The sequence below is a fragment of the Mustelus asterias genome, chromosome 10 (assembly GCF_964213995.1).
Source record: "Mustelus asterias chromosome 10, sMusAst1.hap1.1, whole genome shotgun sequence".
In the NCBI taxonomy this organism is placed as follows: Eukaryota; Metazoa; Chordata; class Chondrichthyes; order Carcharhiniformes; family Triakidae; genus Mustelus; species Mustelus asterias.
In genome coordinates this window covers 83,125,130-83,140,942 of record NC_135810.1, presented here as the reverse complement: position 1 = coordinate 83,140,942, position 15,813 = coordinate 83,125,130, and the positions used below count along the sequence as shown (strand labels likewise).

At 42.0% G+C, this 15,813-nt stretch overlaps 2 protein-coding genes across 5 annotated transcripts in view; one reads left to right on the top strand and one right to left on the bottom strand.

Annotated features, from left to right (window-relative positions):
- Positions 1–11,658, bottom strand: part of atm (ATM serine/threonine kinase) — a 135,885-nt gene extending 124,227 nt beyond the window's left edge. Inside the window, exons 1-4 of one of the 3 annotated variants that reach the window (XM_078222057.1) lie at positions 11,614–11,658; positions 4,849–4,949; positions 4,318–4,430; positions 3,272–3,417 (exon numbers count right to left, since the gene is read on the bottom strand). In XM_078222057.1, the coding sequence (XP_078078183.1) occupies positions 3,272–3,417; positions 4,318–4,430; positions 4,849–4,949; positions 11,614–11,623 (370 nt within the window). In that variant the 5' untranslated portion in view covers positions 11,624–11,658. Of the gene's footprint in view, positions 1–3,271; positions 3,418–4,317; positions 4,431–4,848; positions 4,950–11,418; positions 11,546–11,613 lie in introns of those variants that run through there. The other 2 variants (XM_078222059.1, XM_078222058.1) reach the window with 2 other exon arrangements.
- Positions 11,648–15,813, top strand: part of npat (nuclear protein, ataxia-telangiectasia locus) — a 42,156-nt gene continuing 37,990 nt past the window's right edge. The window contains exon 1 of one of the 2 annotated variants that reach the window (XM_078222061.1): positions 11,648–11,861. In XM_078222061.1, coding sequence (XP_078078187.1) covers positions 11,825–11,861 — 37 coding nt within the window. In that variant the 5' untranslated portion in view covers positions 11,648–11,824. The remainder of the gene's footprint in view (positions 11,862–15,813) is intronic. The other variant, XM_078222060.1, reaches the window with a different exon arrangement.

Sequence of the window (15,813 nt, the reverse complement as noted above, 5' to 3'; positions counted from 1 at the left end):
GCTGAGAATGTACAATTAGCTACTTACAGGAATTGCTGCAGGATGTTTCTCTAAGGGACAATGGAACTCCTCCCTGTTTCCAGACAAGGTACTTCTGAAAGCATCTAGAGATTGACTACCATCTCCGGTAAAGGGACATAATAGCCATCTCATCTCAAAGAATCCTGAGTGTAATACCTAAACAGAATTGTGGATTCCAATTTCTACTTAGAACATACAAAGAAGGGGTTGAAAGTTAGCTGAAAGAGCTATCCCGATGTCTGTCTGTGTATGATCTGTGAGGATAAGCACCGTACACTTTTTCTCACTGAAGGTGTGATATGGTAACTGAAGCAGCCAGCAGTGCCTTGGCAAAGTGGCCATTTTTTTTGCCAGTATATCTCAAATCTCTCTGACTATGGAAGTCAGCCTAGCAGCAAAAGGATCACAGCTGGAAAACAAAACTGCGGAATTTCTCTATCAAACTACAAATCAAAGGAATCGAAGAATCAATTATTCGCCTGCAGAAGTCAACCCTACTGGAATGAAATCCTAACGGCCAGACACTTCATCAACCCCCGCAAGTCAAGGACTGTTCTATATACTTTTTAAAATACTTACTTACCATTGGACTCCATTCTCACTTCTAATCTGTATGAATGTATGTGCATGTATTTTACCAATTTTCTCCTTACCTTTTTAGTCATTTAAACTCACTCTATCTTTAACTCAAGAAAGCCGGTTAAATTAGCTCCTTTTTAAACGTAACTATTAGGTCTGGAAAAAGGTACCCAAGGGAAAGGGGGGTTGAATAAAGACGGAGCCAGTACATTCTTCCTCACCTGGGTTTGTAACAACTTTTTTTGGCGGGGCTCTCCTTTTGAACAATGACTTTTAGGGAGCCTCACCTGGGGATAACTGTAACAAAATAATTGCCCGGATACTGGAAAAGTTCAAGTTTACATGCTAACAGGTTCCAGCACAGGCTCTCCCAGGTCCACTTCTGGTGAACTGCAACTTCTGGGTTCCAGTGTCACTCAGTTCCCTAGAAATTGTGGTTCCACTGCAGCCTTCAAATGGAGGCAAACATCCCAGCATTTGCCTAGATTGGAAGCACAGGATCCGGACCACTGTAGTGATAAAGATTAAAGCAAGAATTCCCTGTTTAAAATGAAGACACAGGGCTAATTTAATTGATTTGTGAAATCTTACTGAAGTACACGGATATATCTTATGACAAACTGAATGCTAACTGGGTTGAATAGTTGTGGCCTGCAATGACTCTCATCTAGACTGACTGACTATCAGTAAAGCAACAGAAGATGACAAAGGAATGGATTCTGAAGCATGTGCCGCAAACTGGAATTTTTCTCTGGTGATGTTAGGAATAAGGTCGCAGCTGAGAGGCGGTGAAATTGTCCCATGCAGGGTTTTTTGTTGGTACACAAATTTCAAATTCCACTCTGCCATTTGCGTTCTGTTAATAAACAATAGAATATAATGCTTTCAAGTGACCATTGCCCCAAATGAAGAGTAATATTATTTCCAATTTTGCAATTCAACTTACAGAACAAAGCATACATAAAGCAGCTGAGCGAGATTAAGATGCTCTAGTTGATGAGAAGTTCCTGTTTTAAAAATTTCTTGACTTGGAAACATTTAAAAAGAAATACACAAACATGAGCTTAAAATATGCTCCATTTGTTTGGGTGAGTGAAGCTCCAAAACCCCTCAAGAAGGTTGACATCACTCAAGACAAAGCAGCCTCCTTGATTGGTAACCTGCCCACCGCACCCCCCCCCCCCCCCCAATGGTAAACATCAACTCTCTCCACAACTGGTGCACTGTGGCAGCGGTGTGTACTAAGTACAAGATGCAATGCAGAAACTCATCAAGGCTCATTTTATAGTACTTTACAAACCCATAACTTCTTGCCAGAAGAACAAGGTCAGCAGATGCATGGGAACACTGCCACCCAAGTTTCCCTCCCAGTCACACAAAATCCTGACTTGGAACTATATCATTCCTTCACTTTTGCTGGGTCAAAATCCTGGAACTTCTTTCCTAACAACACTATGGTGTATCTATAACGCATGGACAGCAGTGGTTTAAGGCGGCGGCTCACCATCACCTTCTCAAGGGCAAATAGGGATGGATAATAAATGCTGCTGTTTGCAATGATGCCATATCTCATGAATGAGCCTGTTCATTATGCAGCAACACTTACTGAAAGTGGATGTTTGTAAACAGCAGGATCAAGCTCTGATGTGATGCCCACTGCACTCAACATTCAAAACCTTGGTTCATATTTAAATAATGGCATAGCGTTTTTAGAATGTTAGCAATTCATACGGTGGCAGAACAAGGAAGAGGAGGAGAGGAATGGTTATCAAAATAATTTTTGTTTATTGGCATCTGAGCCAACAACAACAAAAATTGTACCTAGAATTATGTCAAATGTGGATGTATGTAATTTGAAGAGATTTTAAATGAATAACACTATTGTTTCATTTGTGGGTATGATGGACAGCAAATACTGTCGGTGTTTAATATTAAAAAATGGACCCGAGTGAACTTGCCAAATCATGTGAAAGGTTAGAAACCAGATCATAGTTCTAATTCAAAATAAACTGTTTAAATTCAGCTCATAGGCCTCCTCATTTCAAAGATTTGGCAATTTTAAGTATGACAGTGTAAAGTTGAAACAAAAGCTGCTAAAAAAAAAAAGTATAATTCAGAAACTCCTGTTTCAGGAGCAATCATGTCCTCCAGTCTGATTAGTCAGCGCAGGAGAACTGGGTCTTTTTTAAATGAAAGCGAATATATTTTTTAAGAAATGCTCAGAAAAATACATTACATACCATAACAAACACAAATAAACTAAAAGATTTTCATCAGGATAGGAATAATTTATTTGGAAGAAAATTTAAGCATTGATTTAAAAAAAAACTTCTTTTATTCACTCATGGGATGTGGGCGTCGTTGGCAGGGCCAGCATTTATTGCCCATCCCTGAGGGCATTTAAGAGTCGATCACATTGCTACGGGTCTCGAGTCACATAGGCCAAACTAGGTAAGAACGGCAGATTTCCTTCCCTGAAGGACATCAGTGAACCAGATGGGTTTTTACGACAATGGCTTCATGGTCATCTTTTAATTCCAGATCTATATTGAATTCAAATTTCACCACCTGCTGGGGTGGGATTCGAACCCCGGTCCCCAGTGCATTACCCTGGGTCTCTGGATTACTAGTCCAGCGACAATACCAGTACACCACTGCCTCCCCCACTCACTTTTATTGGCCCATCGGATAAAGTATTTCATGATACTGCCGATTTCTTGCATTTTCTTCTGCCGGTTGGCTTGAGTAGCTGCTGATACGTTGGGGTTGGCTGTCTGGAGACATTCGGTTTCTTTCTGGATATACTTTTGAAGAAACCTAGAACACAAGCAACTTGTCGATGTTAAAGAGAACACGGACATAGTAGGAATAACATCAAAGTAGCATTACTTTACATTCTGTTAAGCTACACTATTAAATTAGATAAAGAGAAATGGCAACCGATTGGGCATTTGAGAAAAGGATTATCGCTTGCTCGAAGGATAATCATCAACATGCACACTGGGCTCATTGGGCTGATTAATTTTGCAATTTCTATGCAATTCTGCGCAACTAAACCACAATCTTAAGAAACTAAAATCATATCTGTTGTCGTTATGGAAATGAGGGGCAATCCAATAAGAGCAGACTTTCAATCTCTATGATGGAATGGGAAATGGCTGTTACGTGGTACTGTGTTTATTTTGCAGTAACCTCTCCACATTATCTGGAACCTTTGTGCACATACACACACTAGAGAAGGACAGACATACATTTATAAAAAATGGCACAGCCCACTTCGAATATACTGCATCAAAAAAGTGACTTTCCAATTTAAAGCCAAGATATTTTGAGGTGACAAAATAGTTCATAGCGCTGATAAATAAAAAGGAGGAAGGAGACTAAAAGATGCTATTGATTAATTGAAGCAGAACTTGATACAACCTTTGGAGTGAGCTGGGTGGTTGGTCCAGAAACACAGAAACCCTGATGAAGTCATATCAATGCTACAAAGTCCTATATAAAGTCTGATAAAGCACAGCCAGATTTTTACATACATCCCAAAAAAATATTGACAGCACAGTACAAATCTTCATACGTCTACAACATACATGCAAGAGCCCAAATTGTGTATGGAAATATATTTTGTAGTTCAGTACTTGCTCGGTAACAGAAGGCTTCTGATACTTTATTAGGCATCCACAGTACTTTTTACAAAGAGACATACGAAAATTTTACCCAAAAACTGCATCCCAGTTCAATTGTTTTGGATGTCTTGATTCAGAATTTCGATCCAACTGCTCTATAGCTTCTGGTGTTCGAATAAGACGTTTAAATTTTTCAATTTCTTTCTAAGAAAAAAACAAGATGTTAAAGCCGCGATTAGCCTGATGAGAAGCAATGTACAAACTACAATGTAAGCATTCAATCTATGGATTAAAATCACAAAGTCAGGCAGTAGAGTCCCTGCACATAATTAGCCCTTTGTATCACAAGAGGACAAACAGATCCACATTCAGGTGTTGAGCCTCTTAATTCCTGCGAGGACATAAGGCAGGAGAGAGCAGAAGAAACAAACAGTGAGTGCAAGAGAAACAAAAGTCAAAGAAGACGCTTTAGACCAGGCAAGGGAACAACAAAAAATAACATTCAAACAACTGGCAACACTAAGTGCAATTAACTGTCAGGCTTTTAATTTTATTTTTAACTCATTGGCCACAAAATGTCTTCCATAGTTTTGAGAAAATTAAATGAGATAGAAATGATTACCTTTCTCTCTGTAGCTTTGTCATTACCAATCTGGCGGCAGCAAAGGTAGAGATCATGAAGTATAAGGCTCATGGTTCCTTTAAAGAGCCGTGGAATGAATCCTACCAATTAAAAATGAACAAGAGATTACACATTTAATGAAAGACTGTTAACCCATAAAAAGATTCATATTAAGAGACAGAAACAATGCTTTTGTTGACATGTGAACTGAAGATTTAGTGCACGGTAACATGGCACAGTGGACACAGGGTTGCAGTTATCATTTTTGTTCTCAGGCTAAGCTGCTGCAGGAGTTATCAGTTCATTCCGCAGACAAGAGGGAAAAAACAGGCACATGGTACGTTGAGGCATAAATTTGTGAAATAGCTTGGATGTTTTCTACTTAAAATATCTGACAGAAATGTAATAAAAATAGAAAATTCTAGAACCACTCAGCAAGTCAGATAGGATCTTTCATCAGAACCCTGAAAATCATTGATTTGAAATGTTAACTTTATTTCTCCCCACAGATCCTAAACCTGCTGATTTTTTTCCAGAATTTAGAAAACATAGAAAAACTACAGCACAAAACAGGCCCTTCAGCCCCACAAGTTGTGCCAAACATATCCTTACCTTTTACGCCTACCTATAACCCTCTATCCTATTACGTCCCATGTACTCATCCAGGAGTCTCTTAAAAGACCCTATTGAGTTTGTCTCCACCACCACTGACGGCAGCCGATTCCACTCGCTCACCACCCTGTGTGAAAAACTTCCCCCTAACATTTCCCCTGTACCTACCCCCCAGCACCTTAAACCTGTGTCCTCTCGTAGCAGCCATTTCCACCCTGGGAAAAAGCCTCCGATAGTCCACCTGATCTATGCCTCTCAACATCTTACATACCTCTATTAGGTCTCCTCTCATCCTACGTCTCTCCAAGGAGAGTTTTTATTTCAGATTTCTAGTTTTGCTTTTGTTACATTGATATGATCTCAGTAGGGACCTGAAAATTTTATTTTGAAAATCGAAAAATCCAAGTATTCACACGGAATGCTGCCGCAAGGCAACATGGTGGCACAGTGGTCAGCATTGCTGCCTCACAGCTCCAGGGACCTGGGTTAAATTCCGGTCTCGGGTCACTGTCTGTGTGGAGTTTGCACGTTCTCCCCATGTCAGCGTGAGTTTCCTCCGGGTGCTCCGGTTTCCTCCCACAGTCCAAAGATGTGCAGGTTAGGCATATCGGCCATGCTAAATTGCCCCTTAGTGTCCCGGGATGCGCAGGTTAGAAGAACTGACGGGGTAAATATGTGGGGTTATGGGGTTAGGGCCTGGGTGGGATTGTTGTCGGTGTGGACTTGATGGGCCGAATGGCCTCCTTCTGCACTGTAGGGTTTCTATGATTTTTCTATAAATCTGGAATGACGAGCTACATCAATAAGCTTTCTTTATTGAAAATGTTGAGAATCCCATTTAATATTGTCATATGGTTTACATTGTAGCATTATATCGCAAAATCTCATGGTCCAATAATGACTAAAAATGCCAACAGCTTCTGTTCATCACCAGAATCTGTTTACTCAAGCTATTTAATACCCAAGTTGTAATTTCACTGCCTTAAATCATGTCTATACACACAAGATCATTTACACAAATATAAAATTAAACAAATGTTACAATCCACATTTCCTATTGCTAAAGGCAATACAGATAATTGTTCTGACCAATCAAAATTTAAATAGCTTGTTTTAAATGTGATAAATGAAAAATAAGATAATTTAAATTTATTCCTATTATTCATAGATTCAAAATTCATAACGTTAAATATCAACAGAAGATCTTATTGACGACAGAATTATGAACTACGAGACAGATGGACAAGGAAGACTGATGCATTAAAATGAGTAAAGCAGGACTGCAGGTGTTTCATTCAAAACTGAAAAAAGTCACATATGAAGTATGTTATAGTGGTACCACCCAGAATGGTTAGCTTCAAAAGTATATTTTTTCTCTGCTATTCACCCTGACGACTACTCCTGTAAGTATATCTATAGCCATCTAGTACAGTTTGCAAGATTCCAAAAATATTGCACTACAAGAAATTATAGCAAGAGGGGACAAGGTCACCCAAATCAAAGGTATATCAAACATCTTTCGGAGCATGCAAGAGGAAATTTTAAAAAAGGTTATTTTAAAATGTTCACACCAACATAAAAACTCTACTACAATGCTGCTTACTTCAAATATTAAAAGAGAGGTTATCTGAAGGGCGAGCTGAAAGTCAATTCAGCCAGTCACAGCTAAATAATGCCAGCCAAACATTCTGACCAATAGTCACACACCCACCCAATAAAGAAAGTATATACAAAAACATTGCCCACCCTTCATCAGCTAACTCTAGAGAAAATGGGAACAATCCATTTCCCACCCATCACGGATCAAAGCACAGGAATAAAATAATACTGCATGCTCAGATAAAGTGTTAGCACTCCAACAGCTCTCCTCCTCCTTTCCCCTTCAGTCTCTTCCTCTCTGTCCCATCATCAACCTCTTTGAATAATTCACTTCTGTGGAACTCTTTTTTCCTCTTTGCCAGACCGAAGAACAGCAATAATGTAATATGCCCAGCAAATAAGGCTATGTTAACATTGACAACCCCTAGCCTTCTGCACTCTCCCTCCTTACCCGATTCTCACTTTTCTTTTTCCATATTCCTCCTCCCACCTCCTCTCTCCATAATCTCGCCTCTCCACTTCCTGCTACGTCCATCATCCCTTCTCCTTACACAACATCGCCACCCCCGCCACAGAGGAAGAGGGATCCACCGAGCAGAATCAGTAGAAGACACTGCTGAGGTATCATGAGGTGGACTCTGGAGATTGATTTTTAACCCCAAGGATGAAGAAGTTTCAATTGAATTATTGGAGACAGTGAGCCAATATAGGTAGGTGAGGAGGAGTGATGGACAAGTAGAACTTAACTGTCGGATAGGATACCTGTAGCATGGATTTTGACAAATTAGAGATTATGGAGTTAAGATGATCAGAGAACACTAAAGTGAGCATTGAGTCTGGAGACCACAAAGCCACGTCTAATAGTTTCTGCACTGGAAGGACTGAAATGGAAGAAAGTGCTTAAGAATGGGAAGATGTGGAATTAGATGCTCAAATTAGTTAGCTGACACTGCAGTCTGACAATAATTTGTTAAAAATGAGAATTCATTTTGACTCCTGAGCTACTCCATTTGTTTAGTACAGGCTGCATTTTGATTAATCAGATACAATTCCCAACATTCTTCTAAAAACCATATTAAATCATTTTAGGCATGTGTGATGATACTGTGCCTTAAGGAAATGTATTATTTTCATGTTTCTTGTAAGTGGTATGTTTGGAATTCAGCTCCGTTTACACGATGCCGATGTGTCTGCACCAGGCAGCTCTCCTACTGAGAATGCAGATTAATTATTGATCCTAGATAATGGGATGTTTGCTTTAATCTGAGTTAATGCATTTTTGTTTATTTTTGGTTTTACCCCCTGGGGTTTCAGAGTAGGGTTGTGATTAGGTTGCTTGACAGATGCAGGGTCATGTACTAATGGGAACAGCTAATCAGTGAGAGGCAAGCAGTTTCCACGTGGTCCTTATAGAAGCAAGAGATGGCTCTGACTCCCTTTCTGGAAGCTGCTGTTTGAGTGTCAGAGCTGTCTCTCTCTCTCCAGAAGTGTTCAAAGGGTCCAGAACTGTGAACAAGTAAAACATGCAAGCCTGTGTTGTTTGTTAACTGATTTTGAAGATGACTTTAAGTCTATAAGAGGAATATTGCTTGAATTGGAACCAATGGAGATAGGTTAGCAGTTAAGAACTGCATCTTGACATGCTTAAGTATTTAAATTGGTAAAAGTTGTGATTGTAATACTACATTCTCCACTCTCTCCTTTCCTTCTCTATGTATGGTATGCTTTGTCTGCATAGCACGCAAGAAACAATACTTTTCACTGTATACCAATACATGTGACAATAATAAGTTCAACTGTATTGTACAATAATTAAGCTCAACTGTATTGTTAAAATAAAATTTGTTTTGATAAACACTTCCGAATATGTCAATAGAATCACACTTGGAGTTAAACACTCCATCCTCACTTATGCCAAAGAAGGTTGGGTTCTAGTCTAACTTCACAATATACCTTGTGGTTTCCGATCTGGTCCCTAACACATGGAATATCCTTCCTGCACCCCTTTACCATCTCTGAATCAGTCCAAATATCTCCTTTATGTGGCTTGCTGTGAAATTTCATTTGGCAACATTCCTGTGGAGTGCCTTAAGACATTTTATTATGTAAAAGGTGGTGCACAAACACTGGCTGGTGTTTGGGATTAGACTCCAGAAGTCTGGAAATGAGGACTATTTTCTACATGTTGGTAGGCTCGGCTCAGGGGAAGGCAGACGCAGACAACAAAATTCATAATTGTTTCCAATTTGCCTGCTCACCCTTCAGCCTTCTGAGGAAAAGAATATTTGATCACCAGGATCTCAAAGCTGAGATTAAGGTAATTGTTTACCAGAATTCCCTACATTCCTAAATGCACTGGAGAAATACCATCAGCAGTGCCTTCTCCAAATCCAGTGGCAAGAAAAGCAGTCCAACAGCAGTCCTCTCCCAAGCCAAGATGCCCAGCATTGGTCACTAATCACTCAAAATCAGCTCCACTGGGCAAGGCAAATCATTGGTATGCTTGACACCAGATCCCCAAATAACTTCTCTACTCAGAACTCGGTCATTACAGGAGACTCCCTGGAGGACTTCAGATACATTTTAGCAATGTCCTCAAAACAACACTGAACATTGAACAGCCACCTCATGGGGTGGAGTTTAATACCCTCCTCCATTGCCAGTTGTGGAACACTGAACATTGAACAGCCACCTCATGGGGTGGAGTTTAATACCCTCCTCCATTGCCAGTTGTGGAAGGCATGTACTCTTTTAGGATGGCAGATGGCACTGTCCTTCTTGGCTCTGTCCTGAATAATTCCATGGCAGGAATACCCATGGTTGTCCTTCCGGACAACAATGGATACCCTTAAGTGGGCAATTAACATTGACTTAAGGATCTTATGCCATCATTGTCATTAACCCAGCAGTTTGGGGGGGGGGGGGGGGGGGTGAAATGGGGCTCTCCATGCAGGGAGCACATCAAGCAACCCATGTTGGGTTGTTTGCAGGCTCTCAGGCACACCTTGTTCAAAAGCACTCTGCCTGATCAAGAGACTCAACATTGGCACAGCAGGGAAGCTGCTGAGAACCACTGCTCTTGCTGCCAACCCATCTCCCCCATCAGTCACCTATGGCCCAAGATGCAGTAATGATATCAGGCCTTATCGGCAGCCACTGCCTTCTGGTAATGCTGCTGTTCAATAGAGCTACCAACCTAGATCCCTTGAGAGGTCCATTCCTTGCCCAATTCACACTTCATTTGGTAGGCCTTTCCTAAAAGAGGCCATGCGGGGCTCTCACTGCCTCTTCAGCCAGCAGACAAGACCTCCATTTGTCTCTGGTTCGCAATCAAGCAGAATAGAAATGGTTCATTCTGGAAGGCACCGAACACTGAGACTTGGTTGGGAACACACAAAAGCCAAGTCTGCACAAAATCTTCAAGCAACCCAGCCCCTCCAAACACCACCTGCACAGCATTTGAGAGGGACTGTGCTGGACGTTTCAGCCAACCCAGGGGGCCATGGAACAGGTGGGAAGCAAATCAGCCTGGATCCAGAGGGACTGTCTAAGAAAGGGAGCCCGCCCACCCGCTGCTCCTGGTGGGAAACATGTGTCAATAATCCTAGAATCTACAGTGCAGAAGGTGGCCATTTGGCCCATGTTGGCACCAACAACCATGGGAGGAAACCAGAGCACCCCCAGAGGAAACCCATGCAGACACAGTAGCACAGTGGTTAGCACTGCTGCTTCACAGCTCCAGGGACCTGGGTTCGATTCCCGGCTTGGGTCACTGCCTGTGTGGAGTTTGCACATTCTCCTCGTGTCTGCGTGGGTTTCCTCTGGGTACTCCGGTTTCCTCCCACAGTCCAAAGATGTGCGGGTTAGGTTGATTGGTCAGGTTAAAAATTGCCCTTAGTGTCCTGGGATGTGTAGGTTAGAGGGATTAGCGGGTAAATATGTGGGGGTAGGTCCTGGGTGGGATTGTGGTCGGTGCAGACTCGATGGGCCTCCTTCTGCACTGTAGGATTTCTATGACACGGGGTGCAAACTCCACACAGACAGTGACCCAAGGCTGGAACTGAACCCGGGTCCCTGGCGCTGTGAGGCAGCAGTGCAAACCAATGGACCACCCCTCAGAGCCCACCAGCAGCAAAAGCGAGTCAGCTTTCCGTCGGCAGTTAAATCACGGCGGGAAAGCCGCACATTTAAACGCTAAACAAGCTGCAGAGGAGATTAAACATGTTCCACTGGCCCAGCGCGGCTCTCCATGTTATTCTAATGCCATGTGCAGTAACCCCAGTAGACCGGGTGCAGACACAGCTTTCCAGGCCGGCCGGCCATCACAATACGCCCGCCATCACAACCCTGAGCACTCACAGCAACTAAACTCCACACATGGCCCGGGATTCATACTCCATTTCAAGCCGAGCCACAGCCATGGATTAACCCGCACGGGATTGCACTGCTGAAAGCGAGTTACCCAAAGCGGGGATTTCCCTCCCCCGACCAACGCGCATGCCCGGGCGCCGCGCAGCACTCTGGGAGTTGTAGTTGTAGCCGGACTGCACCTACCACAATGCATCCCGTCTCTCCCCCCCTCTCTCTCACATCCGCCGGAAGTAGCTGACCGCAGCCGTGTTTTCTTTACGCGCCATTTTCAGCTTGGGAATCGGCCTCTGGATGTGACTTGAGCAGCCGGGAGACGGAGGGAGGGAGGCCGGGCTGGGCCGCCGCTCCCCGGGGGCCATCCTCTCGCAGTCTGCGGCCCATTCATTCCGCCATCATGCTGCTACCATCCGACATAGCGCGGCTGGTCCTGGGTAAGTGGGGCCTGGAGAGGAGGGCTGCTCTGACTGGGCGGTGCTGGGCCACTGACAAGGAACCGGTTAGACCGGCGCTGAAGCGTTCCCTCACTGGCAGATTGAAGTGGGCGGGATATCAGCCACTTCTCCCAAAACCGCCTATGGATAATGGTTTATTAATCACTCACCGTTAGTCACAACTTTATTCCAAGTTTCTGGAACATTTTACTAATGAATCGTGGTCCGCGAAACGTGGGGATGGGGTGGGGGTACCTCGATGTAATTGTGTTGACAAATGTCTGGTTCTCTGACGGGATATTTTCACTTTCCTCTTGCCTGAACGAAGTGACATTGTCAAATTGGCAGCCTCAACTATCTGTGCCATTGTGCTGACATTGCATCAACGAAATAGAAATTTGACTGCAATTTATTTTTAAAGAAGGTTTTGTATGTGAATGCTACATTAAGTCATGGATAGATTATTTTGATTTTGTGTAAATGGATTCAAAATGTTATAATTTATAGCAGATGGAATAATAACTCCTAAGGAAAGAATTTCAGCCCCCTTGACAGATCCAATTCCATCAATGAGGTAGGCTGGCTGCTCGGATGTCAATATTTCCCTTGAGTGCTGTGGAGCTGTTGGGCTCACTTATCAAATCAATTTGGCTGAGCGTTCACATGATTTCTTCGGTGATTTGCCATTCTGGATCTGCCTTGCTGTGAAGAAATCCAGCTTGCTTTTCCTTTCCACACCTTGAGCTCCAGAAAGGCAATTTTTAATTAGTCTTGAAAATTATTTGGTCATCAAACAACTCCATCAAGCAGAGAAGGGATATCAGAAACTGCTGATGATTGTTCATCACCTGCTGTCCCTCAATTTGAGATGATGTCTACTCCGGGTCACTTGTTTCGGACATGGATCTTCATGGGACTGAGCAAACTGATTCTTGACATGCGGATCTTAGGACACATTGAACAGGACATCCCATGTGATGATGGATCCGAGTGCAGAATTTGCTTTCTTTTCTTCTCTGCTGCTGCTCTGCCTCATCGTTGAGGCATTTGGACTCAAAGCTTAATGTACAGGTTGTCGACTTTGAGAATGATTGGTAGTTTAGCTTCAAGGTGAACTTCAGAGTGCCTTTGTAGCATTTTCTTTGTCCTCCCTGGAACATTGGCCATTTGAGAGTTGTTGGGGGGAGATGCTATTCAGCCATCTGGCGCACAGTGTCCAGGCCATCATGGTTGATTTTGTAGGAGTTGTGTCTGAATACCATGAAGCTGGCTTCAAGAAGGACACTAGTGTGTGTTCGATAGTTCTCCATTGAATTTGAAGGATGTGGTGAAGGCATTGCCAGTGGACTTTCTCTATTGTTCTTGCTGTCACTGACACACACCAAGTTTCGTAGCAGAACGCGAGTGTGGTGACAACAACTGCTCTGTACACTGCAGAGTCTCATGATTGGTACAGTGAGCAACATAGTTGCTAAAATCTGGAGTGTAGTACCGTCATCCCACTGCTCATTGTATGAAAGAACAATCAGTGTGAAGAACTATTGTTCATTTATATTTGTCTCCTTATTTATAAAAAAAAGGTACATTTTGTTGGTATCCTTTTTAGATGCAGTATAGGAAGGAAACAACTTGTGTTTATGTAGCTCCTTTCATAACCACAGATGTTCTAAGGTTATTTATTATGAGATACTTTGAAGTATAATTAGTGCCATAATAGAAGAAGCATATCAAATGGACTGCACACATCAGGTTCCAGAAATAATGATGAGCTACTGATTAGAAAACCTATTTTTAATGATATTAGCTGAAAGCTAAATATTGGGATCGTTCACACCCACCTAAGAGAGTAGATGAGACTTTGGTTTTGAAACCTTGCTTGCAAGATGACAGCTGCAAAAGCAAAGCACTCCCACAGATCTGTGGCAGCCTATGTACTTGTGTCCTTGAAATAAGACTTGAGCCAGAATGTTCTGCTTCAGACAAGGTTGACTGACTACATAACAACAGTGACCATGGTTGGCAGTATTTTTTATGTATAGGGAGTTTTGATAAGATACCAAATACATGCAATTTCTTTCTCTTCCTATATTGCAATCTTGTGCTGAATTTTTAAATTGCTTTGAAAATGGACGACAGTTATGGTTGCTGATCTAGACTCATGCAGCACCAAGAAAAACACCAATTCAATTTCTGCATATGTTCACAGAACTATAAATATCTTGTGATGGGTTTCAATTAAGTTGTGGAAGAGTCATTGAGATAGGAGAGCATTGCATGGCCTACTCCTTTTTCTGTGTTTTATATATTTCTTCTCCAGTGCACTGTAGCAATTGAAGCCTTTATATTTTAATTTTGTTCCTTATGCCTGTTCCATCTTCACATTAATAAATGAATCAAATTGCTGTCTCCCAATGTAGTACAATTTGGAAGAAAAATATGTATCATTGGGCTGCTGGGTTACTTTGCTCAGCTCAAGTGACTACAATACAAAAGGTTCATGCTGCCTCATTCTATGACAATACTTCAAATTTCCTCTCATAAAAGATCTTTGAACTATGTAGTGGGAGTGGTTTATATTGAAAGTATATCAGAAATGATCTTTGAATGAGAGGTAATAGCCCATTCTACAGAGTTTGCATTAATGCAACATGTAGTACATTAATAAGGCATGCTAGGACATCTGTACAGGAAAAGAGTTTTCATCATCGGTGTCCCATGGGATGAGTTTATTCAAGCTCTGCCATCATGCAAAGATGCTGAACAGTTTACAGGTGCATAGGCAGCTGTAGGTTCGGCTTATTGTGGACAGGGGAAGAGAGGGGTTAGTAGCCGGTGAGATTTTGAAGTCCTTGTGCAATTAGTGATAGCTTAGGTTTGTACTAGATTTAGAAATAAAAACAGAAAAAGCTGGAAAGACTTGGTAGGTCTGGCGAGAGAAACCGTTTCCACAGATGCTTCCAGACCTGCTGATTATTTCAGATTTCCAGCAGCCACAGTATTTTGCTACTACTTTAGTAAGCCTTTTTATTATTGAAAAGCAGTGCTTATGGTTTAAAGAATATCCGTGTTTGTCCCCACAGCGTCTTCTCCACTCTTTCCCACTCCCCATAACACAGCAGACTTAGAAATAACGAGATGCATTGCACAGGACAACTACCAACTGCTATGCCCCTTCTTCTGAATGCTATCAGCCTAATTTTCTAAAGATTGATACTTTGAGGAGTGGAGATTTGCCTACTAATACCCATTCTTCAAAGCAAGCACATTTGCTGAAGCGTATCACAGCTAGCTTGCATAAGGGAATGCTTTTCCATATAGAAATGTGACTAAACAATTTGTAAAATGGTATTCATTTTGAGTTTCCTGTATCCTAAATGTAATGTTTTTGTTTTTTAATGTTATGTGGGCAAGACCATCATTTGTTGCCCATTAAAATAAAAGCAAACTACTGCAGATGCTGGAAAATGAAATGGGAGACTGCTGAAAAATCTCATTAAAATCAGGAATTGAAATTAATGATGGTGGCAATGAAACTGTCATCAATTGTAGTTAAAAACCCAGGAGGTTCAACTAGTGCCCTTAGGGAACAAAATCTGCCGACCATGCCTGGTCTGACCTTTGTACAACTCCAAATCCACAGCCATATCCAAGGGCAATTGGGGATGGACAACGAATAAGAACAGAAAATGCAGGAAAAGCTCAGCTGCATCTAGAGAGCGGAACAGTTAACATTTCAAGTCACTGGGTAGTTCTAAAGAAGAATCATAGGTTCAAAGTTCACCGTGGACACTAAGTCCCTAGGTATTAGCTTGGGTCGCTGAATTGCTAATCCAGTGACATTACCACCATGCCACCACCTCCCCCTACATGTTTATAGTTCTAGCTTATGCATAGTTATTGTTAGAATGTCTCTGCAACAGTTTGTATGTCAAAATATTATATTGCTTTTTGT